The following is a 27085-nucleotide window of genomic DNA, read 5'->3' on the forward strand; positions in this document are numbered from 1 at the left end:
TACCTGCCCGTTTACTGTGTGCCAATTATATGACAAGCACTCCAACAGGCATTTCAAATTCTTTCATTTTAGTTCTTCCTTTTGTCAACTCTGCAGTATTGATGAGGAAATTAACACATGGTAGGTAACTTGTTCCATGTCAGAGAGAGAAGTGAGGCCATCTCCATCTGGTTCCATTTTCCTGCGTGGGGGGTAGTCAGGGCTGGAACGGATCGCACCACCTGCATCAAATATTCTCCCATCAGAGTAGCTGCTGACCTTATTCCATCATTTCTCTCCGACTATAGATATTTACAGGGTGTATGCTGTGTCAAGTTTGACTTCAGCCTCGGTGACTAGGAAATGCATAGTTCCCAAGTGTACTCTTAGTCAAGTACATTACAGAGGTGTAAAAATCAGCAGAATAGGGAAGACGTTGCAGGCCATTTTGAACTTGGGCACTGAAGTCATTAACTGGCATCAGCAACACCATTTATAACTGAAAACAAATTTGCGCTACCTCCTGGTATACGTTAGCTGGTGACTGAATGATGAAGCTCATACGTGTGGAACCAATGACTTTAAAAAAAATTAAGTGCCTTCTTGGGTTAGTTCTGCTCTCTCCATCGCATTCTACACACATTTTCCACCTCAGCCTCGCCAACTCTGGTTTAATGTAGTTACTATAAATTATAGAGTGCTCTGCTCACGTTACGTAATGTTAAATCTGTGACATGCTATTTCCCAAAACAACCCAGAGATGGTGGGAGTGGTTGGAGGAGAAGGTGTCCCCAGCTGCCTGTTTGTGGGCTGCTGGCCAGGTGGATCCACCTGCCCCTGCCTTTCCTTGCTGTTTCTCTAGAAGAAAATAGTCCCATTTTAAAATAGATGTCATTGCAATAAAGGGGTTTGATATAAAAATATGTCCCATCTGTCTTTTTGTATGTTGTAGATTAATTGTGGCATTGATACTGTACAAAATAATATAAGGATCTTACAACTAGCAACACTGAAATGAGAAATCAAAATGTGTCCTTTACCAAAAACTAAATGTCTTTAAAAGAAACACGATGGGCTTTTTAGTACAATAAACAGCTTATCTACACTTCGAAAGGACAAATAATTTTATATAATAATTGGGGGGAACGTACAGAGAGTGATTAATTTGGACATGGAACTCAAAACGGGAAAGTTGAAATTTAAGAGTAATACAAATTTTAAAAGACATTTTAGAAACTTTTCAAATCACGAGAGGTATTTCTTAAAAACTCGAGGTTATATAATGAACTCCTTTCTTAAGGAAACAAAGAAAATAATAAGACAAAAGCAGTCTATGGGTGAGATAATTTTCACTCAATTTATTCCTCAAAAAAGCTGGAAGTTCTCTTTCTATACATGCATGCATACAAATGGATAGTTACCTTCTGAATTTACTGAGACCTAAGATATAAATAGAAGTGGGATATGATGAAAACAAAAGACAAAAGAAGCATCATTGGCCAGACATTCCTTTTAAGCCAGATATCAAAGAAAGCTAGCTATAAGCAGGAACAGGTGCACTGGGTAGACCAAGACCCTTTTCAGCTGATTTTGCCATTTGCCTGTGTAAATGCAGCTACATAAATCCTGTAACTATTTCTGCATAGCTATAAATATGAGCATGTGTATATATACATATGTATTCAATAGTGTTATTTACTACTTATAATTTGATCTTTTTAAAGAATTTTAAATTCTTATTCCATGGACCCAGTATTTGAAAGTGAAAAAAGAAAAGATTTTAAATGGCATCATTTGCAAATATATGTAGTGCTTTACAAGGTGCCAGATAATTAGAAGACTGTATCTTTGTGTTTTCATTTCTAACAAACTGTTGTAGGGAAAAAATATACTAAAATGTTGTACTTATTACATTTATGAATTACAGACAGTTTTCTATAGACTGAGAACAATGATATATTTTTATAGGTTCTTTAGTGAAAGTGAGTCTGCTAGCAAGTGTTCATGTTCTGGGTACAACAACATCAATTTTCTCTACCAAGTGTAACAACAGAGGAATCTCTAACCACTATTTTTCCTGCTTATCTGACATATGGAGACTATCACACTCAGTGCTGAAGATACCAAGGGGAATTCCAGTTGGGGAGAAAGAGGGGAGGAAATTGATCCAAAGGGAATGCCCACGATGCTTTTAGGGAACAAGGACTAGCACGTGCTGGGTGGAGGGATGGCTCTGGTGCCAGGTGAGAGGACGTGGGCACCTGGTTTCCACCCCCGGCACGGCCCTTACTCCACACTTACAGAATTGCAAAGGCTAAAATCCAAGGCCAAAGCATCCTTTTAATATTTATAAAATATCCTCAAAAAATTTTGCAAACTCTTTGCTTTATGTAATTTAGCAGCAAAGCCTTTGGCCATTGGAGGTGTGGTTCCAAACACCATCCTACCACTCACTGAACGTCGATCAGGTACAAGGCACCTACCTCTGCACTTCTGACTGCTCTTTAGTCAAGTGGGACAGCAGAGCATCCCTTAAGATAATTCCATGAGTTCCTATTTGTAAAACACACAGGCTAGAATAGATAATATTGATAAAGCACAAGGTCCTCATAACGGGGTTTATTACTTAATACACTGGAAATATGAGAATATTGAAAATTAACACATTTTGAAGATTCTAATTCAGGAAAAGTGGATGTCTAATTTGGGACTCATTTTGTTCTTATGTTTAAATTAAAAACATACAACTTACGTAATCTCATAGCTTTTATCCCATTTATATATAATATCTGCCAGAAAAATGTTTTGTAATACCTTAATATTATGTGGAGCTGAATTTATATGGTTAGGCCCAATCTGTATGTGTTGTTGCACAGGTATGTGTGTTGAACTGATTTATAAAATAAACTATTTATTAAACTGGGTTTTGCACTTCCAAACAGAGTCACATTTAAGAGAATACATCTAAAATATTTCAGCCTTTTAAACTAAACAAGAATAAAGTGTGCCATTAAAAATACTCAAAATTCTACAATTATTTTGAGTTATTTAAATATAATCCTGAGGCTTATTCAAATATATATTCTGACTTTCACTGTGTCATGTAAACGGAGGACAGACACTGCTCTTTACTAAGTAGTATCTACACTATAACCATGCCCCACAGCACATGTGATGACGGCATGTTTTTACTCCGTCATTTCTAAAAGTGATTGTAACGCTCCTTAAACAAAATAACTAGAACTATGCACTCAGGGTAAGTATGGATCTTGAATTCTGATTCTTTTTATGGACCCCTCACTAGAGTTTTCTTTGCTGTAGAATCAAGAAAGGCTTTTTTGAAAATTAATAAAAAAACAAAAATCTTTTTTAAAACTAAGAACTTTACTTACATTCCTGAACTGGCACATTATGTTAATTTGGAAAAATCTTCCTGCCAAAGTCAACAAAATAAACTGGACAGAATATATAATCCCTTCCGAAGCACTTGAAGAGCTAAAAACCTAGGAAAAGCTACCAAACCAAGAGCTGGAAAACTCAAATATGCAGTATAGCCTGGCATTCTGAGCATTCCTGCCCCAGTATGACTCCTATTTGGGACAGTGGACTGAGACACTGAACAGCACTTTTTGCATCACGGGGGGGTGAGTGCATACAGCAATATGCAGAGTGTGGGTGCACCAAGCGTGGGACCTTGGTAACCTCCCCACACTTCAGTGTGTGAGCCCAGGGCTGCATGCAAGGTGCACAGGTGTTCTGAGGGTGAACTAGGTGCCATCGTAATGACAGCCCATCTCTGAATCTTTGGATTACTCCCAAAAATCAGAGCGGCTGAAACCGAGTTAAAGTGATCCCAGGTCATTGCAGTGTCTGGCTCCTTTCTGGGAGTCAGTGATACCATCTTTGGCCCTGAACTATGACGACAAACATTACTAAACACAAAGCATATGGTCAAAACTACAGAGGCATGTGGGACTGAGAGACAACATCAACAGAGAGGAGCTGAAACCTGGAAGAACACCTGCAGATCCACAGGTTGTCTAATGAGCCAGTAATCAGATCCAGAATATAAAGTCAGCCCGCTGCACTCAGCAGGCACAGGACAAAATTACAAATTTCAGCAGAGGATTAGAAACCCAATTTAGACCAAGCAAAACTGAAAAAAAGAAAAAAGTTAAGAATTTTGGAACTGCAAAATACAAAGTTACGGTCAAATGGGTTTTACAGCGCATTAGACATAGTTTAAGAGAGAATAATGAATCGGAAGACCGAACAAAAGAAAAGCAACACAGATAGAAAATGCATAAGCAAGCAGAAGAAAGTAAGGAATATAGTGAATATTTAAAGCTACAAAAGGATGAAGGGGGAAGGGTGGAACAGAAGCAACAGTTGAAATGATAATGACTGATGACCTTCTAAAGACAATGAAGGAGGGCAACAACAAAACAGAAAACAATGATAACAACATGGTATCAAAAAAACCATGGAATTCCGAATAGAGTTAAAGATCTTCAATGCGCTGAAGGAAATAACTGCCAACTTAGAATTCTATGTACAGACACAGAACCTTAGAGATCACAGTACACTTGGCGCCTCATCAAGATCTAGTTTTTTTATTGATGCTTTTATCATTTTGTAGACAATGCAAAAGGCCCAGGACAGTTTAACTCCACAGAACCCCTCCTTACGTACACCTATTGTTTTGGTTGTTTTAGTTTTGCATATTTTAAATTTGTAAATCCTTATGACCATTTTCTAATAGAGACTATTCATTTTGCTATAGCTCCATATTTACCATGTTATTGTTTTTTCTTCCTTTGCTTCACTGCAAATAATTTTTCTTCTGCCTACAGAATCCTCTTTTAGGTATTTCTTTTAGTGAATTTCTACTGGTGATAATTTTTCAATTTTCATTTGATTGAAAGCATCTTTATGGCAACTGCATTCTTAAAGGATGAGGGGGCACCTGAGTGACTCAGTTGGTGAAGTGTCTGCCTCTGGCTTGGGTCATGATCTCGGGGTCCTGGGATCCAGCCCTGCATCTGGCTCCCTGCTAAGCAAGAAGCCTGCTTCTCCCTCTTGCTCTGCCCCCTCCCTACTTGTGCGTCCCCCCCAACCCTGCTCGTGCTCTCTCTCGCTCATGCTCTCTCTGTCAAATAAATTCTTTAAAAAAAGGATGAGCACATAAATGGTAAAAGGACCAGTAAATATTAGATCTTGATAAAGACATACAGCATAATCTACAGGGTAATACTTTTATATGTAACTGGTGGAATAAATAGGAGACATAAAAGATTCAGAAGTTCTGGACACCATAATTAACAAAGGTGACCTACCGGACATGCACATATTTCTTCCTAAAAAGTTACAGAATACATTGTTTTAAAAATATATGTGAAAAATTTATAAACACTGACTTTAAACTGAGCCATGAAGTCTCAACATACTATAATCTGACATCATGGAGATTATAAATCCTAACAGTTCAATTAAACTATAAATCAATAAGAAACATTTTTAAAATCTCCATATGTTGTAAATCAGGAAACAGAATTCCAAATATGCCAAAGGACAAAGGAGATGGCCAACAGAAATTATAAATCTGATGTGACTGAGTGAGAATAAATAGAAGGCATAAATAACCAATGTCAGGAATGGGAAAGGCAAACTCACCACAGATTCCGAAGATACTAAGACAATGAAATTAAATTACAGGAGACTTCTGGTCCTGCCAAAATAAAGTATCCTCGTTCCTCCAAGGTTCTCCCTGTTACTACCAAAAATCCTTTACACAACAAGCAAGCTTAAGAAACCTCAGGAACCTGTAAAGGAGGAGAAGGCTACCTAAGAACCTCAGGAGTTGCGGGACACCACTGCTGGAGTTCCCTGGTTTCCTTACCGCCCCCCATATATCCCAGGCCCACCAACAAACACAGACAAAAAATTGGATGGGAAAAAGATGACCGACCTAACAGCCAAAGACCTTTCTGGCCATAAACCCACCCTACCAAGTGAAAACACCAAGGCAAAACTGTACCTCCAGCCCCGGTGTTACTTGTCCCAGCTGTCCTCTCACCCATCCTCTACCCCACAGAAGGAGAGGGCACTCCCATGCTCCTGTTGGCTGGTTTTGGCCCAATTCCTGCACCTCTTACACTGCACAGTGGCCCATACCTTGGCTGAATGTTCTTCTACGAAGGGTTCCATGCCTGGGGGGGTCAGGCCTTCATTTGCCTGGGTAGCTGTGCTATACATAGTGGGCAGGCATATATTCCATAAAAGGTAAACCACTGGAAAGGGTTGGATGTCATCAGTTTATTACCACATGGATGGCTGGTGTCCTTGAGGAACAGTGCCCTATCAGGAACTCACTGTTGGTCTCTGTTTGGGATAAATCTGACATTCAGAGGTGGCATTGGCTGTAAGAGCCAATGGGGGAAGCGGAAGCCCATGCTATTGGGACCATGCATAGCCCCATCACTGTCTCCTGGCCATTGCATTTACGTGTCCATACAGAGCGCTAGTGCAGCTGATGAAGGAAGCTGGCCAAGATACTTGAGCTACTTGGTCATTTGGTAACTTTTCCAAGGATGAATTTTGTTCTATGCTCGTGTGTGATTAAAAATCTTCACACTTTTGGGGCCCGGGTGGCTCAGGCAGTTGAGCATCTGACTCTTGATTTTGGCTCAGGTCATCATCTCAGGGTTGTGGGATGGAGACCTGTGTTCGGCTTTATGCTCAGCACATCTGTTTTCCCTCCCCCTCTGCTCTTCACTCCATCCCCCCGCTCTTTCTCAAATAAAATAAAGTCTTCATACTTTGTACCTATGATATATGTCACTCCATGGGCTCCTGTCCCAGACCTCCTTGTCTCCAGTCTCCTAGTTTTTTTTCCTTCTAGGCCCCTGGCTACAGCCAGGCTATTGACCACAGACTAGGAACACTATAGTTTACCCTCTCCAGTCTTTCAGGGCTACCTCCAAAATAGGACAACCACTCTCAAATTCTGGCTCACAACTACTGGCAGAGCCAATCCACTCAAAAATCAAGCTTGGGATTTTTTCCTTATCCTCAGCTGTTTGAACTGATGTAAGCTTGAAGCAGAGCAGTACACTTGGTATAGGTGATATGGAGGTCTGGATTACCTGCTCATGCAGCTTACCTACTTGGGCCCTCTGGTCCTGCCTGGATTCAGTTCTCAATGTACCATCTCCATCTAACAATGGATTGCCACTAGGTCAGTTCTGGGTTCTGGCCACTACCACAGTTCTGGATTCATGGCCACTTGGTGCCCCACAGTTAGGCATTCCATCAGTCTTGTATGACTTGTATAGCTCTGGCTACCTCTCCTCCCATTGTGGGAAACCCAATACTCAGACCAGCACATCCTGATGGCCCTGTGAATGGTGTGTCCTTGAGCTTTTTTGTGGAACACAATGCTATATTGTTTTTTTTTGTTTTTGTTTTTTTTCTAGCAAATACAATTCCAGCAAATTTCTTTGTCTACCATGTGCTGGGGCAGCTCTGGCATGTCTATGTTGCTCAGTATGGCCCATCACTTTTTCCAGACATCCCCCAAGCAGTAAGTTTCCCCATAACCTAGGGGACTTGCCAGGGGGTTAAATATCATATCCCTTGAAAGTATACTAGGTAATAAATTCTTGAATAGTCAGTTTTATATTCCAGTTCCTTTGATCAAACATCCTCAAACTCCAATCCCCTAGTTCCTGCCCATACCAGTATAGGGTCTTTCTGTATGGTACCAGGGAGGGCCTTTGGCTCTCACACATGGTCTTCAACTGCTTGTGAAGACCACTTCAGATTCTTTTTCTTTCTTTCTTTTTAAGATTTTATTTATTTGACAGACAGAGATCACAAGTAGACAGAGAGGCAGGCAGAGAGAGAGGAGGAAGCAGGCTCTCCACGGAGCAAAGAGCCCGATGCGGGGCTCAATCCCAGGACCTAGGATCATGACCTGAGCTGAAGGCAGATGCTTTAACCCACTGAGCCACCCAGGCGCCCCAGTTTCTTTCTTTTCAAAGTGTCAATCTGACTTGACAGTGACCTATTGGCATCGCTGTCCCTTATCTTTTAAAGACCTAACTCATCACAACCTGCAAAGATATGCCATTCAGCAGAGCACTCCCTCTGCCCACTGGGTGATCAGTGAGTAAATCCCATCTCACTGCCTGTATTCTCAGACCAGCTCCAGGCATTACTTGGGTTAGTTTGGATCTTCTGGGAAAGTCACAAAACTAGGACTGGATGTGGAAGAGGTTAATCTGGGAATGTATCTGTGAAAGAAAAATGGGAGGAACAGAAAACACGTAATGATGCAGGTTGGACCCCATGAGGAGAGGAGGAGGGAAGGTCTTAGGTAGAGTTGTGGACTATATAGTACAGTTCTAAGAAGGAACTGGCTCAGCTGATGAATGGTTCTCAAACCCCAGCTGCCCATCAGGAAGCCCCCACAGACCTAGGTAAGGGGCCTGCATCCTGTCACTGGTGGCAGCAGTCTGTGGGAAGCACATCATTGGTGTGAGCAGAGGTGGATTCAGAGAGCAGCAGCAGGGCCCGTCAGTCAGTTATTCCTTCCAGTAAAGACTGTCGTGGCAGTCATGCCAATACTGCCAGCCACACCTATACTGGGTGCTCTAGTCTTCCATTTACTTTTACCACAGGACAAAGAAGCACTCAGACCTGCCTTGGAAGACTGCTAGAATCCTCCCTATTCCTTTGTGTTATGGCAATCCAGTTCTCTGTTGATTCGGGTCAATCAGTTCAAACCAGTACAGTCACTAGCTTTTTACCCTTGGTTCAAGCTCATGGGGTAGAAGTTCCAGCTTACAATTTAATAGAGGCATTCTTCCCTAAGTAAATAATACCTCTAAACTAGCAAAATCCTAAGTTGAAGAGGGAGGAAGCAAGTGTTTTTCTAGCAGAAAGGCAGAAGCCATTCCTACCACCTACACCCAACACACATATAACTCTGAGACCCATGAGTCTTAACTATAGCATCAACAGCATGATACAGCAGTGTCATTTAGGCAGTCACAGTTCTAGAGTCTCCCACTATGCCCATCTTACAATAATCACTGTAACTCTAGAGGCACAAAATGGATGAAGGCCATGTGGCTAGTTGCTAATAGTTGGTGATTTGGAGCAAAAATCATCACACCAGGAAGACATTACTCCAGCCCCAGTAAGTGATATCACTTGGCTGGCACCATCCAAGTCTTCAGCTTTAGTCCAGATGGCTTCAAGGCCAGTGAATTACATGACTATGAGCTCGTGGCCACACTTCATTTCCTACAAAATGAGTTCCCTGGTCAGCGGCAATGCTGGGAGGAATATAAGGACAGCAATAAAAGCATTTGGTAAATAGATGGCGGTTTGGGCAGAAATACTGTATGCAGGGAAGGTAAATCTGTATCTAGTTCCCGTGTGAACAAAGTGATGAGCCTTTCATGATGACCTTGGTCCAGTGTAACCAACCTGCTATGCGGGTGGCTGGCCAACTCTCTGGTAAACATTGCCATGTTGGGGGCTCATGGTTGGACTCTGCTGTTGGAAGGTCAGGCGCTTAGAAGTGGCTGTAGCCAGCTTGTTCCTTAGTAGCCGACAGACCCTCCATCTTTGTCACCATGAACACTTAGCTCATGAGCCTACTGGCAAGAAGAGAGAAGCTGACCATTATCCATGGATGGATGGGTCATCATGCCCATAGGAATATTAAGGTTCTCTGCTGAGTTTCTCTCTACTGTGCATTCCTTCACACTTGGTGCTCATTTGGAGAAATCATACACATTTTCTAACACTCTGTCACCAGATGTCCAATCTTGTTCCTTCCAAGTCTCTGATGAGTGAGCTAAACTGTTGACTTACTGTTGCTTAAAAATCTACACAGACCTATACTTCTAGTCATCTCCCTTCCTGACAAAGTGTTAAAACAGATACATTGCTCTAAGTTCTACCTGTAGAGAAGGGGAATTCTTTACCACTCCCCTTCAGGATCACCCCTGTGAGTGTAACTGTAGCTGTCCACTTTGCGATGCTGCCAAAATTTGGTGCAGATAGGTTAGGATCAAACCTTTTCTCTCCCTGTCAATTTGTGATGGCAAATACCACATGAGGTCATGGGTGCAGGGGGAAGTGAGAAGGCAGGGCTCGGAACCAAGAGAGTCTGAGCCACTGCCTCTACACCTGTGCGCGCCCAGCTTCACAGCCCCATGTGTTGGGAGTACAAATGAACAAGACATTTTGCCAGCAGCTCTGATCACACAGCAGCTTGGCAAACAACTCTAAAACACAGAACCGATCCAGAAGCTGTGTCTCAAAAGGAGAACAGTTATCTGAAGAGGACAGCATGGTTTTCTCTCCCAACCCAAAGTTTCACACTGTGATTCACCACACCTCTAGAAACCTGCCCAAGATTGCACACACTACCTCATCTGCTGCGACATTCCCAGTGTGCCTGGACTGGCTAGGTCGCACTGCCCACACGGGGAGCGGCTAGTGCACTGCCTACAATGGGTGCCGGGGCCAGGTCTTGTTCTGAGCCTCATTCAGTACTGGTGGCCTCTCATGTTACTTTGTAAATGAGCAGAAACAACACTCACTTGACATAAATGCTAACTTCAAACCCAAGAAAACTCCCCTCTTAGGCAATGCACTTCTTTGTGGTGGAAATCAGATAATAAAGAAATTCATCCATCATCTTATCAACACACCCCAGATCATAGGACCCCTGGAATTTTTACCATGGTAGCAGGCTCCTGAATTTTTGTGGGGGCTTATATCCAACCCTCTGACATCATACGTCTCACAAAGTTGTGTGAAGACCTTGATAATTCCTATGTATCAGATGCAGTCATAAGGGTGCCTTTAACTGGAGTAGATCAGTGTAGTGCACCACAAAATGGACAAAATTGTGAAATTACCAGCAGTCAAGTTGATGAGCGAGGCTAGAGTACAACACAGCCCTCCAGCAGGACAGTGCTTCTGGCCAGCCTGCAGAAAACAAACTGCTCCTGGTGGGCTCTACCTTAAAGCACAGAGAAGAAGCTATTCACCAGATCCGCAGCTGCATTCCATACTTTGGGGACTAAATTTATTCTAGTCAATAAACAATATCTGTAAAAGGAGCTCTAAGTGGAATCCCACCTGAACAAGTTGGATGGTCATTCTCTGAGATCCACGTCTATCTTCTGTATAGGCCAAAGAGATGGGATCTTCAGTGATGCAGTAGGAATCACTATCCCTTCCTCCTTCTGGCCTTTGAAAATGACATTAGTCTCTGCAAGCCCTCCAGAAATGCAATATTGCTTTGGTTAATCGTTTTGGTAGGTAAAGATAGTTCTAGAAAAGTTCACTGAGCCTTTTAAAATTATTTTTATATTTATAATATTTTAATATTTAATATTAACTTAATATTTTAATAAATATTAAATTAAAATTTAATATTTATAATTTATTATAGTCACCATAACTGTACAGTTCATGGAACCAAAAAGAGGAATAGGTCCAGCTGCTATTCCAACTATACTTTCTGGGACTCACGGTAGGCCAGGAGGTCCATCCAATTTATAGAGATGAGCCTGACCCTAAATTCCTTTATTAGTCTCTACAGTAGCATAGAGGCATTTTGGTTCCCAGGAAGAGCATCAGGTAAGAGCTGGAGTCCAGTAATCTCCAAAATATTTGCTAGTTTTCATAACCTTTTATGCTGTCCCCCTACTCAATGGATGTGGGTCTCCTTAGGGAGGGCTGGAAAGACTTGCAAGCATAAATATTTGGCAGAGCAGTGGATCCTTCCTCAAGAGTTGCCATGAGCAGACCCTGTCCCACTCTGTTCAAGGTATAAACATCTGTGGGTCTGTGATTTCAATTCTCATAAAATTAGCTAAGAAGTCAAGACTCAACTGTCATGACTTAAATCAGGCTCCTTTGAAACAGGCCTGGAGCTCTAATATATAAAATTAGATTCTAAAACAATGGTGGTCTGGACTGCCATCCATCTCTCTCAGTGCTAGGGACATCATGAATAACAGGCCCATGCAAAAATCATTGTGATTCAACCCTGATGCCCACCTGTCTTTGACCTCCTGTAGGCACAATTACTAGATGTCATCATCATCATTAGATTGGCACAGTCTATTTCAATGACAGCATCCCAACTACCACTACGGGACCACAGAGAGCTTCCATTGTGAGATTTTGAGAAAGCCAGCACTCCACTTGCCAAGAACTCCTCCAAGCACTAGACATATCAGGGGCCAGAGATAGGGGAGTGGGCAAGCAGTTATCACACAGAAAATCTATTTCAGCACTCCGATCTTCTCAGACTTTAGATATCTCATTCAGCATGCCAAATTATTCCGGCTTCATCAATTCCATTCACCATAATCCACTGCTGGATTCAAGTTGATTCACAGATTCCAAAGTCAATCAGATGAGCAAACTCTTTTAGTGCTGTTCTTAGCTACTCAAGATAATACACTGAATCCAGACCTCTGATAAGTCTGTCCATTTCGGTAAATTCAGTCCAATTCAACATTACTTTCCTTCCATTCTGGGTATCCTTGGGATCTACTCCCATATGTATCAGTTGTAAGTTTTCTATTGCTGTGTAACAAATTACCACAAATTTTGTGACCTGAAACAACATCCATTTATTCTTTCAGTGTCTGCCGTGTGAGTCTGAGTGTGGCTTAGCTGGGTCCTCTGTGCAGACACTGCTTTTGTCAAGGTGTTAGCTGGGATAGGTTCTGTTCTGAGTATGGACACCTCTTCTAAGCCCATGTGGCTGTTGGCAGAGCTCAATTACCTGCACTTGTAGAACTGAGGCCCCGATAGGTACTATCTGACAGGAGAGGCTGCTCTCAGTGTACAGAGCTCCCAGCAGGTCCTCTTACAGGTCCTGTCACAACATGGCAGCTCATTTCTCCAGGACCAGATGGTGAATCTCTTGCTCCAGTCTGCTAATACAAAGTCTAACATAAGGGAATCATACAAGTGACCGTCCCACCTTTGACATCTTCTATTGTCTCAAATCAAGACAAAGGTACTTCCCACACTCCAGACAGGATTCTACATGATCCACTCATTGGAGACAGGATCCCCATTGGGGACAGCATGTATATCCCAGATATCTTCTGATATAAACTGGCCAGCTACTCACTGGGCACTTCAAGTTTAAGTATAGGTTGAGAAGCAATGAAAAACAGTGATGATGGCTTTGGGAAGGAGGGAGACAACCATTTTAGGAGAGACAATAGATTCTTCAGACAATGGGAAGACTAACCTCCTCAGGGGTGGAAGGGCGGCTTCCACTGGGAAAAGCAGCCCAGTCCAATGTTGGTTTAATGTGCGCGGCATCACTGGGATCTTCCCTAGGCCCTCATCTCAATTTTGAGGGTCCTACACTCTCTTTCCCAATCACTGTTTTATCTTTAGCACAAGAAACATTACTAGGTTGTGAATTCAAGTCGCTTGGTAAATCAGCCCACCATCTGATTAGAACTTATCAGAAATCTGTGTGGTCACTGGAGCAAAGAGCTACTTTCATTACAGTCACAGAGGATTTCCAGTTCTCCAAAGCCTTCAACTCACTGTTTTCTTTCACCCAGTCCTTACTTCATAGCCTTCATTAAACTATATTACTTCACCTGCTGCTTGACCCACTAAGACTCAAGTCTATGTCTTTTATTCCTTTCTTCTATTAATGAGAACAAAACCTGAATCTATCAGCCTTCCACTCCTTTGTACTACTGGGGCCCTTATGACATGATTCTGTTCAGTATAATTTAGAAGTCTTGTACTGGGTTTTCATTTTCATCTTCTAAATGGAAGGTAAACTCAAGGCCTAGAAGCACAACCACCACCAGCAACCGTGAGGACAAAAGCTGCACTAAGGAGAGGGACCAAAAAAAGGACAAGTAGCATGAGGGGATGATGGCACCATGCCGCCACTGCAACAGCTCTAAGCTGACCTCGCTGGACTTCAGAGAGAAAAGAAACCACCAAATCAGGACTCTGTAACTTGCAGCAGAATCCAGTCAAAACTGGCACACATCTTCACGCTTACCAGCTTGGTAAACTTGGGGAAGTTACAGAATTACTGTGACTCATTTTCTCATACATAAAACGAGAATAATGGTAAGTCACAGAGTTGAGAATATTAAATATGAAAATACACATGAAGGATTTCAAACAAAACCTTTCACATTGTAAGGAGTCGGTAAATGACAATTATCAGCAACAGCAGCAGCACTCGTCTACGAGGAAAGCACTCACCCATACTCAACATAATTAAAATGTGGGAAACTATTCCATATATTAAAATAACAATTTAAAAAATGATGCCAGAGAGGGTGTAGTGAAGTGTGCACTCGGATATATTACTGGTAGGAGTACAAATTGGTACCTTTTTTTAGGAAGGAGATTGGCAAATGGTCCAGATGATTAGAAGTACCCAAATCTGGTATTCTTCTGGCTACTTAGCATAGAGAAGACTTCAAAATACCACAGAGTATTAAGAAAGAAAAAGTTAGCTGTCATGCTATATGTAACAGTGAAACTTTGGAAAGCAGTACGAACATCCACAAATTAGAAATACGTAGCTGTATTAATTTTGCTAAAGTGTACCAAATATTATAGTAATTAAAATGATGTTAATGAATTGAATAAAATAGCATGGAAATCACACCTAATATTAAGGAAAATACTGGTATCTGTAGCATGAATAAAACACTCACAACACCTGGAAATGTTAGCATTGCTGTTATCTGGGTTCTGGTATTACAGGCCACATTCCCTGCTACTGTAGTGAATACTCTATCGGTTAGGATCCTATTACCTGCGAGTTAAACAGAAAATCTAGCTTGCTTTGGCACAAGGCATGTTCTCATCTCACACAACTGGGCAAGCCCAGGGCAGGCCGGGTCTCAGACACAACCTGGGCTGCGGTTCAACGCCATCATCAAGGCCCTGGTTCCTTGGACATCTCCACTCCATGCCCTCAGGTTGGTCCATGGTTTCAACACAGCACTGCCAGAAAGAAGCCACCGGCTGACAGTTAAGAAAGGACTCTCTGCAGTGAACAAACTTGGTGCTTTGCTGGGAAGAAGGACAGAAGCAAATTCATGCTGGAGAGGTGAGCAATAACGTCTTCTGCCAATTTTGACTATTTTAATTTTTCCAAGTATGTTTATTGCTTCCAAGTTTTTGAAAAGTAATTTGTTTCTTTCTTTGTAGGAAATTTGAGAAACAGAGGACACCAAAAAAACTTCCCACATGATCCTATACATAAAACAACTGTTGTTAACATTTTGGTTCATTTGATTGAAAACTCTAAAGAATAGTACAGAACATTCTATCCTGTGGAAATAGCACAATTTATTCAATCACTTCACTCCTGTAGGTCATCAATGTTAATTCCATTTGCATTATTATATAGAATGTGGATGTTAATACCATCAGGCATAATATTACACCTGATTTCTGATTTACTTTCTGATAGTTTCCCTGTAAGTGACATTCCTGGATCAACCTTGTTAGGGCTCTTTTTACATATTACCAAATGAATACACATTTACATGTTTATAATAAGAAAAAAATATGATTAATAAAATATAATATGGGAATCATATTTGCCTTAGCTTCGCAGGTTAATGTAAACATCACATTATTTTACTGTTAAAAATTGGTTTGTTAAAATGAAGGCATTATATAAATGTTAAGATATTATTCTGATGCAAACAAAAACAACAAACACTTGAAACTGCCTTATGACAATGTCTCTCAGGGATTAGTCTGTAATTTTTACCTAACACACTGTCATACCACTTAAAACAATTTCCAACAGTCTACATTATATGTTAGCAAACGCAGTGGTTACCTTCATTACTGAAGTATATATTTATACTCACAGGACCCTTCCATGCCTCACTCCCACAACTCCCCTATGGTTGGTTTTCTCCTATCCCAGATCACCCTCTCTTCTTGACTGGATTCCGATCTCAGTAACCTGCACCACCATTTTAATTCTGCTTTGCTTCCCCAGGCTGACAGCTGTTGAGCTGATACTGTTCATCCCCAGGAAAATGTTTTCTAAGTCAAATTCCTCAGCATTTTTAAATACCAGGAAAAGAGTTAACCCAAACTCAGGCAATACTAAAGAACATACATTTCAGTTCATCTTATTGCACAATCTGAAATCTGAAGAGCTCTAGCAGCTACACTGCTTTTCCAGATGACGACTTAGGAGGCCTTTTACGAGTTACAAAAGACACGTACTGAAGAACCACAGCCCCCAAACAGTATCATGGCAAAAACGTGACTTAATAGAGCAAAGAAGGCTTTTTAAAGAAAAGACCTCTAAAAATCTTATGAAAACAATTATGTCATGATTATGAAAGTTACAAGGAATTTTTTTAAAAAAAGATCACCACGGCTAACAAAGAAATGTCATTTCACTTCCCTTTGTACTTGTGAGAATTCCAGGGTAATATCTGCCCCACAGCATGAACAAACGAGAGACTGACTTATCTACTGGTCAATTTAAAAAAGTCAAATAGACCTTAGATATAAGTAAACTTTCTTCCTGCCAATGCAAAATTGTGCCTAGACCCCACCTGTGTATATTTGCCATTTACAAATGCTTATGTCTTAAGAAAGGAAATATGAAGGGAAAAAACAGGGAATGTCCAAGAAACTAGAAAGTGTTACAAGTGAAACAAAAAATTGAGAAACTACTAATTTTCCAAGTTGCTCAGGTATTTTTCTGATACTTAAACCCTTACATTCTGGGTAATTTTTCATATTCAAATACAGTACCCCAGTGTGAGAGAGGGGTACGCTGGCGGCAGCAGAAGCATCTGTAACATAACACTTTAATGATAAAGGAAATGCAATAAAAGATGTGATGACTGTTTGATACTTTTCCCTAGAGCTGTCGTCAGGGCAAGAGATTGCCTAATTTCTCTCTCTCCACAGTGTGAAAGTTCAAAGGTTAATTTAGGCACATAAAATGGTTATTCCATTCCAAAATGTCAGAAAGGTAATTTAAAGGTCTCTAAACCAAAAAGGTGAAGGTCACATTGAACTACAATAAAAACCCACTGAGTTGTTGGGACCTGGCCTTACACTGTAGTGGCTAAAAGTCTCCAATGATAAGATGCACCGGCTTTGTAAGATGTGACCTTGAACTACGAAAGGTCAAACTAGAAGAAATAAAATTAAAAAATTAAATCAAAGGTAGGAAGCAAGCTGAAATTAAAATGATTATAAAAGAACATGGTGACCTGAGATTAGTTAACATACTGTAAAGAGAATGGGCTGTGTTAAAATAATCCTGAAAAGTCTTTTGGGATTAACACCAATAGAGTATATTTGAAATCCTTTTTAAAAATCAGTGATCCAGGGGTGCCTGGGTGGCTCAGTGGGTTAAGGCTTCTGCCTTTGGCTCAGGACATGATCTCAGGGTCCTGGGATTGAGCCCCACATCGGGCTCTCTGCTCGGTGGGGAGCCTGCTTCCCTCTCTCTCTCTCTGCCTATCTCTCTGCCTACTTGTGATCTCTGTCTGTCAAATAAATAAATAAAATCTTTAAAAAAAATAAAAATAAAAAATAAAAATCAAAAAAATAAAAATCAGTGATCCAGGGGCACCTGGGTGGCTCAGTGGGTTAAGCCTCTGCCTTCGGCTCAGGTCATGATCTCAGGGTCCTGGGATCGAGCCCCACATTGGGCTCTCTGCTCAGCAGGGAGCCTGCTTCCTCCTCTCTCTCTGCCTGCCTCTCTGCCTACTTGTGATCTCTCTCTCTTTGTCAAACAAATAAATAAAATCTTTAAGAAAAAAAAAAATCAGTGATCCAAGAAATATTCTGAAATCATATGCAGTTCTGGCATTAATGGATAAAGATTAGTGGATGCTCCATTCGTGAAGTATTTGGACATACAATGTACAATGTTTCAATTAAAATGATGACACCATATTTTGTAAAATCTAATATATTTAATTTTGGCATAATAGTGATTTATTATGTATTAATATTTCAAAAATAGACTTTTGTGTTTAGCAAACTAGAGATCTCAAACTCATGACCTATAAGCATGCTTTTGCTCCAAACGCCACGCTGCTGTTGCACTGAAGGCAGTGGGTTCCATCGCGGGGGTTGTAAGACCCGGGACTGCAGATCACTGTGAAGAAAGAATAGTTAATAGGCACCAGTTCCTTCAAATGCCACATCAATTCATTTTACATGGAGAATACATTTTCAAAAAAGACTCTTTTTTCTTTTGATAATTTTTGTTTTTAATCATGGTAAAATACACATAAAATTTACCATCTTAACCATTTTTAAGTGTGCAGTTCAACAGTGTGAAGTATATTCATGTTGTTGTACAACTAACTTCCAGAACTTTCTCATCTGGGAAAAACTGCAAGTCTATATTCATTAAACACCTCTCCATTTCCTGTTCCTCTAATGCCTAGCAGCAATCCTTCTAGTGTCTATTTCTAAATACCTCATATAAGTGACAAGTTGTAACTTTTCACTCTGACCCTGGCTTAGACCAAGACTGCGACCCCACATGGTTTTACTGATCACACAAGGTTGAGCTGAGAAAGCTAGCTAGGTCACCTGGTAGGCTGCATCAGAAGCCACAGAGCAGAAGAGGGCCCACACTAACAACCACGCCTTCAATGCACAGATACCCCTAGATATGGGAAGGACTTCCAGCTTATTTCTTTTTTTAAAGATTTTTATTTATTTATTTGACAGACAGAGATCACAAGTAGGCAGAGAGGCAGGCAGAGAGAGAGAGGAGGAAGCAGGCTCCCCGCGGAGCAGAGAGCCTGATGCGGGGCTCGATCCCAGCACTCCAGGATCATGACCTGAGCCGAAGGCAGAGGCTTTAACCCATGAGCCACCCAGGCATCCCCCAGCTTATTTCTAATAATCTCCTGACTTCATGTCTTATTTGTGTCACTTGTTCAAAGAGTAACTTTGGAAAAATTACTAACTTAACTCAGTCTGATCATCCTTAACATATGGATAACTGTATATAAGGAATACGTTACCACAGTGACCTCTCCCTGTCAGAAAGTAAAGAAGGGCAGAAAGACTCTAATGGCAAATACATTCTCATTGACTGACTCTGGATTCTGGGTAAGTGGTCAATTCTTAGTTCTAGCTTCCTCATTTGTAAAACAGGTCCAGTAACAATGAAGACTACACTATTATGAGAGGACTGAAATCAGATGACTTATATGAAAATGCAACCAGAACACTGCCATGCCTCAATAAATGCTCGCCGTCTGTGGGACCGCTTCTCCCCATGCTGGAGGCCACGTGATGCCCACCTATCTAACTGGGCTGGGGTCTCTGATTACCCTGTTCCTCCTTTTCCTATTGCAAATGTAGTCAGCCAAGGATTCACAGGGATGTCAGTTGCACATCTAAGGCATGGCTATTACGGGCCATCAGAGAAGATTCTTTTTCTGGCACCATGATCAATGACACGTGCCATTGTTTGGATCTGGGTCATGGTACATTATTTCATTTCATATCACTCATTCAAAAAATAATCTTTCAAATTGGGAAATAGTTTAACCATTACTCAGAGAAAGTATTTTTCATTCTGGTTTTAGTAGATATTTTGTTTGGGGAATCATGTTTCAGTATCATGTTAATACTGGTTAAACAAAGTTAAGTCAATTTTTTGCTGCAGTAATAACAGTATTTAAAGTGGCAATGCACAGGGTAAGAGTGTCATGATGTGACATTTTTCAAAGGTGTGTGTTCATGGTACTCTTTCTTTCAAAACACATATTAGTACTTCTTAAAGTACAAATAGGGATGCCGAGAAAAGGTATGTGTTAAGTCAACACACAGGGAGAAGAGAAACGTAAATGTGCAGGCGGTCTTTACACACACAGAGTATCACCAGTGGAGCTGACGCTGCCAAGAAATCATCCAAACCCAACTTTAAATAAATACGATCTAATAAATGTTCTCAGAATTAATAAATCTCTATAACACAGTATGTACAATACTTCAGAGTCCTTATCCATGGCACTCTCTCCTAAGACATATTCTAAAATATCATGTTCTCCTTTATGTGGAATTGAGGAAAAATTCTCAAAAGTTATTTAACTTTAAAGTAGAAGATTAGCTGGGGCGCCTGGGTGTCTCAGTGGGTTGAGCCTCTGCTTTCAGTTCAGGTCATGATCTCAAGGTCCTGGGATGGAGTCCCACATTCGGCTCTCTGCTCGGCAGGGAGCATGCCCCCCCCCCCCACCCCTCTCTGTGCCTGACTCTCTGCCTGTGGACCTTGTGATCTCTGTCAAATAAATAAATAAAATATTTTAAAAAAATAAAGTAGAAGATTAGCAAAATTATCTTCTAGGTTTTGGTCTCACTGAGCAGAATATTTCCCAGCTGCAGTTTTGAGAACAACCTGATTAAATCTTGATAAGAGAGGGAAGCACTGATGACTGATCAGTACTGACATACAAAGAAATGAGAAGAAGGCGGAGGAAAAAATCTTCATGAATTTTGGATAGGGAATATTTCCTTAAAAAGGGAAATAACCAAGCATAATATAAAACATGGGGTACGTGTGGTATTATAATTAAGAACTTAATTAAAAAATGAAATTAACAATAGTCAAGCAACAAAACTGGGACACAGTTGCAGCTAAATAACCAATGGAATACCATCGAGAAGATACAAAGAATTCATATTAGTCATGAGAAAAGGACAGAAAACCAATTAAAAATAGGAATAAAAGAGAAAAAATAGATGTCCGACTAATGTCATTTTTACTGAGCCAAAAAAAAACCAAAACCATCCAAAGAAATTAAGAATTTGGGAATGCAAATCAACAGCAAACTGTAATATGCTGAGGGCAACTTCAGCAAGAGGACAGCTCCAGGTCCCCCAGCTCCCATAGAAATATTAAATAAACAACTAGAGACTGGCTAAAATAACCTTCTAGGTCTGGAAATTGGTCAAAGATCAACAGCAACCAAATGAACATGCAATTGAGAAGTCACGTTCCAAATGGTCCAAAATTTGTGGCATTTTTTTGCTCACCCTTGTCCCAGCTCCTTTCCAGGCAGACCTACAGGAGAGGCAGCCCAGTGCTGGGCTCCATCCCAAAGCAAAACAGATGGGATCGGCCACTTGTCCAACGGCCAACTGAGGGGTTCAGTCTCCATGTTGCTTACTTCAGAGCTCGTTCAAATCTCAGACTATGGGAAGCTCTGGGCACATTCTTGAGAACCACAAGGTGATGACAGCCCCCAGATACCTGGGGTTAGAGAATGGTATATTAAGGAATAGGATAGAACACCTAAGGATCACAGGAGAAGCAGTATGTGGACTCTCAGGGAAATGAAGATATTAAAAAAGAGACCCCACCCTGCAAAAAAGCAGCCATGTATACAGAGGAATCAGAAGAGAGCACATAGGACCAAACATTTGAGAAGGTGCTCAACATCATTATTAGGGAAGTACCAATCAAAACTGGAGTATGATATCACTTCACACCCATTAGAATGGACACCATCAAAAAAGAACAGAACAGAACAAGTGTTGGCAATGATGTGAAGAAACTGGAGCCCTTGGGCACAGTTGGTGGGAATGCACAATGGTGTAACTGCTATAGGAAAAATATGGAGGTTCCTCAAAATACTAAAAAATGCATGTACCAGATGATCCAGCAGTCCCACTTCTGGATATAGAGCCAAGAGAACTGAAAGCAGGATCCTAAAGGGACATCTCTAGACCTCTGTTCACTGCAGCATTGCTTTTACCACAGCCAAGAGGTGAAAAGAACCCATGGGTCCCTCAGTGGGCAAATGGAAAAAGAAAATGTGGTATATATACACAACAGAATATCCTTCAGCCTTAAAACAATAAATCCTGCAACATTCTGCAATATGACAAAACTTGAGAATATTATGCAAAGTGAACTGAGGCCAGTTACAAAGACAAATAGTACATGATTTTGCTTACAAGAACTATTCAAACAAATCAAACTCAGAGAAACAGAAAGAGCTGTGGTTTCTAGTAGCTGAAGGAGGAAGAAATGGAAGTTGTTGTTCAAGAGGTGTGCAGTTTTGGCTTATGAAAAGTTCTAGACATCTGCTGCACAACAATGGAAAGTTAGGGCTACTAAACTGTATACTTAAAAATGGTCAAGGCACTTGGTTTTGTTATATGTTTTTTAACCACTATTAAAAGTTTTTTAAAAATACAACAACTCAGAAGAGAACAAAAACCTTCCAACAAATAAGAGGCCAAGTCCATGTCTTCACAGATGAATTCTACCATAAATTAGAAAGAAAGAAAGAAAGAAAGAAAGAAAGAGACAAACAGACATTAACCCCAATCCTTCTTAAACTCTTCCAATAAATTAAGAGGAAGGAAAACTTCTGGACTCATTCTACAAGGGCAGAATTGCCCTATTACTAAAGCCAAAGACTATACATGAAAAACAAACTATGGACTAATAACTCTTCTGAATATTGATGGAAAAATCCTCAACAAAATACTAAACCAACTCAGCAGCATATTAAAAGGATTATATACCATGGTCACTTTAGATTTATTTCTAAAACACAAGGACAGTTTAATATATGAAACCTAAGAAGAGCTCCTTATATCATATGAACTGAATGATAGGGGGAAAATAACATACAATAATCTCAACTGATGCACAAAAGCATTTGACAAAATTCAACATCATGTTATGGTAAAAACTCTAAGCAAACTTCAATTTTATAATGGGGTGTTATCAACCATAGTTACTATGTTAGATCCTGAGACTTTATCCATCTTATAGCTGAAAGTAGAACTTAAATGTTCTCACCAAAGGTAAACAGAAGATAAGTGTATGTGAGATGATGGGGGTGTTAAAGAACTAGATGGGAGAAATCCTCCCACCATGCATATATATATCAGGTCATCACAATGTACACTTTGAGTATCTTACAATTTGGTCCATTATATCTCAATAGGTATGAAAGATACCACAGGAACTAAGTAAAGGAGCACAAGGCAAAGCAGCCAAATAAAAAGGAGTTTTGTAGGGACGCCTGGGTGGCTCAGTAGGCTAAGCCACCGCCTTCCGCTCGGGTCATGGTCCCAGGGTCCTGGGATAGAGTCCCACATCAGACTCCTTGCTTGGCAGGGACCCTGCTTCTCTCTCTGCCTCTGCCTGACACCTTGCCTGCTTGTGCTTCCTCTCTCTCTCTGACTAAATAAATCAGTACAATCTTTAAAAAAAAAAAAAAAGGAGTTTTGTAGTGAGTCAAACTTAGTTTCAAATTCTAATTTTTCATTTACCATCTTTATAAACACATGCAAGTACCCTAAGACTGCTGAGATTCAAGTTCCTTGATTACAAAATTGGGATACTTCCTACATCAAAAGGATATTTATTATTTACGAAAACATTGGACAGACTTTTAGCAAAGCTTCAGTTATTATGATAAAGAAATCAGTGAAATGTATATTTCTATGGGGTAAGCAGAGCTTAATGCAATGACGGAAACACAGTCAGCACTCAGGATACTATGACAGAACTCAATCTTGTGTTCTTCCCATTCTGGAGTTCTTATAGCAAAACTGTATTGCCCATATAGCCCTTACCACATTTGGTCATTAACTGCTACTTAAATTTTCACACATTCAGATTTTTATCCCATTAGATTACACACTCCCTAAAATTCCCACAAGCTAAAATTCTGTGTGTATTTGGGAATTTCCTCTTGTATCATTTAAACCATGTTTGGTAATGGATAATATAATACTTATTTAATTAAAAAAAAACACTAAAATGAAAGGAATAAAATGGATTTTCCTCAACCCGATAAAGGGCCTTCATGAAAACCCACAGTCAGTATCATAACTGTAAGAGACTGAGCTTTTCCTCTAAGATCAGGAAAAAGATAAGGATGACTATTATCTCTCCTTCTTTTAATACAACATTGGAAGTCTTAGCTAGAGCATGGAAAAAAAAAAAAAGAATTCTAATTAGAAAGAAGTAACATTAGCCTGTCCACAGATAGTATGATCTTCTATGCAAAAAAACCCTGAAGAATCCACCAAAAACCACTAATTGAACTAATAAGTAACAAATTTAGCCAAGTTACAAGATACAAAATTGACATGCAAAATCAGTTGTGTTTCTATACACTAACAATGAACAATCCAAAAACAAAATTATGTGCTATGGTGAGTGTTGTGAAGTGTGTAAACCTGGAGATTCACAGACCTGTACCCCTGGGGATAAAAATATATTAAATGTTTATAAAAAATAAAATAAAAAAAAAATAGTTCTAGGGCACCTGGTTGGCTCAGTCGTTAAGCATCTGCCTTCGGCCCAGGTCCTGGGATCAAGTCCCATATTGGCTCCCTGCTCAGTGGGGAGTCTGCCTCTCCCTCTCCCCCTCTCCCCCTCTCCCTGCTTGTGTTCCCTCTCTCACTGTCTCTCTCCCCCTCTCTCTCTGTAAAATAAATAAAATCTTAAAAAAAAAGAAAACAGTTCTATTTATAATAGCATCAAAAATATAATATTTAGGAGTAAATAACCAACAAGGCCTAATACTTATATACCAAAAACTACTAAAAATTACTGAAAGAAATCAAAGGAGACACAAATAAATGGAAAGACATCTCATGTTCATGGGTTGGAATATTTAATATTGTTAAGATGTCAATGCTACTGCAAACCATTCATAGATTCTATACAAATTTTATCAAAATCCCAGTGACAATTTTTTCAGAAAAAGAAAAAAGTCCATCCTAAAATTCACTGAAACCTCAAGGGACGAAGAAAAGCCAAAACAATTTTGAAAAACAAAGCTGTAAATCCCATACTTGCTGATTTTAACACTACAAAGCTACAGTAACAAACATGTCTGGTTCTGATATAGAGAAAGAGAGACAAACAGAATAAACTAGTAAAGAAATAAACTCTCAAATGATTTGGAACAAGAGTACCAAGATCATCAAATGAGGCAAGGACAGTCTTGCCAACAAATGGTAGTAGGTAAGGGAGATGTCCACATTGAAATGTACGAGGCTGGACTCTTACCTTAAGCTATATGTAAAAAGTTAGCTCAAAAAATCAAAGGTCCAAACAGAAGAGCTAAAATTGTAAAACTCCTGGAATAAAATGTAGAATAAAAAATGCATGACATTACATTTTTCAGTGATTTGTTTATGTAACACCAAAAGCATTTGGACAAAAGAAAAACATAATTATATGCAAAGGAGATTAATATCCAAAATAATAATAGTAATAAAGAACTCTAATTCAACAACAAAGTTAAACAACCCAATTAAATAGTGGGCAAAAGCTCAAAAGTAGCCATTTCTCCAAACAAGACATACAAATCACCAATAAATATATGAAAAGATAATAATATCACTAACCATAAAGGAAACGCAAATCAACACCACAATGAGGCACTTCACACACATTAGGGTGGCAAGTTACAAAAAAAAAACCCCAAAAAACCTTAAAATAACGAGTGTTGGCCAAGATGCGGAGAAACTGCAAGATTGAATTATGATTTGTTGGTGGGGATACAAAATGGTGGAGGCGTTGTGTACGGAGGTTCCTCCAAAAAATTTAAAACTGAATTACTACAGGATCCAGTGATTCTACTTCTGGGTATAAACATACGGACTGAAGTTGTGTGCCTCTCTAAAATGTGTATGTGAAAATGTAACTCCCAGTGTAGCTCTCTCTAGAGATGGGGCCTCTTAGGAAGTAATAAAGGTTCAATGAGGTCATAATAAGAGTGGGACTCTGATCTGATAGTATTAGTGTCCTTATAAAGCAACAGCGGAGTGCCCACTTTCTTTCTCCTTCTGCATATATTAACCAAGACCACCTGAGGATATAATGAGAAGGTAGTATGCCATACCATCTGTAAGCCAAGAAGAAAGCACTCATGGGAAACCAAAACCTTGAACCTGAACTTTTAGGCTCCAGAATTGTGGGGGGAAAAACTGTACTGTTTAAGCCATCCAGGCTGGGATATTGTTATAGAAGCCCAAAAGCACCGATATAATATTTATCCACAAGATCTCAAAGCAGAATCTCAAAGAGGTATCTGCACACCATGTTCGCTGCAGAATTATTCACAATAGCCTTGAGGTAGAAACAACCCCAATTTCCATTGACAGTTGAATGGATAAAAAATAAATGTGGTACATACATGTGGATAGAAAAGGTGTAATATAAGTCACAGGAATAAAAGACACGGCATAAGGAATATAATCAATGATATTCTAATAGCATTGTATGGGGATAGATGGTAGTTACACTTGTAAACACAGCATAATGCATAAAATTGTCAGATCACCGTGTAGTCAGTCACCTGAACTTAATATAACATTGTGTGTCAACAATACTCAAATAAAAAATTATAAAATAAAAAAAGATGTGGTACATAAATGTAAGGTGAACTAATGTGAAACAAATATGGGAATGTGAAACTATGAAAAGTAATGCAGAATGTATTGAAAATGTGTGATAGTAACCTACCACACATTTCCAAGAAAGGGAACATGGTCCATCCATAAAATGGAATACCATTCAGTCTTAAAAAGAAAGGAATTTTGACATATGATACAACACAGACGCTAAGTGAAATAAGCCAAGCACAAAAGGACAAATACTGTAAAGGTACCTGTAGTAGTCAAATTTATAGACCGAAAGAAGAATGGTGATTGTCAGGGTGTAAAGGAAGAGGGGACTGGGGACTTAATGTTTAATAGGTACAGAATTTCATATGAGGAAGATGAAAAAAGTTCTAGAGATGGATGGTGCTGATGGTTCATACAACAATGTAAGTGTACTTAATGCTATGAAACTATACCTTTAAATACGCTTAAAACATTATCTTATGTATTAATGTGATGCATTACATAGGGTCATCAGATCATAAATATGTAAAGTGTGATTATGCCAAGAACTGCATACAAGATTTCTCCTACATTGCTATTGCAAAAGTGTCATACACCAAATTTGGAAAACAGACTGATATATTTTAGTGAATTTCATAACTTCTGACCCAGTATT

The 27085-nt window shown here is 39.8% G+C and overlaps 1 protein-coding gene across 2 annotated transcripts in view; it reads right to left on the reverse strand.

Moving 5' to 3' along the window:
• Positions 1-17992: 17992 nt before the first annotated feature.
• Positions 17993-27085, reverse strand: part of ZPBP (zona pellucida binding protein) — a 104046-nt gene continuing 94953 nt past the window's right edge. For both annotated transcript variants that reach the window (XM_047695933.1, XM_047695931.1), the window contains one exon: positions 17993-18178. In XM_047695933.1, the coding sequence (XP_047551889.1) occupies positions 18084-18178 (95 nt within the window). In that variant the 3' untranslated portion in view covers positions 17993-18083. The remainder of the gene's footprint in view (positions 18179-27085) is intronic.

The sequence above is a fragment of the Lutra lutra genome, chromosome 11, assembly GCF_902655055.1.
Source record: "Lutra lutra chromosome 11, mLutLut1.2, whole genome shotgun sequence".
In the NCBI taxonomy this organism is placed as follows: domain Eukaryota; kingdom Metazoa; phylum Chordata; class Mammalia; order Carnivora; family Mustelidae; genus Lutra; species Lutra lutra.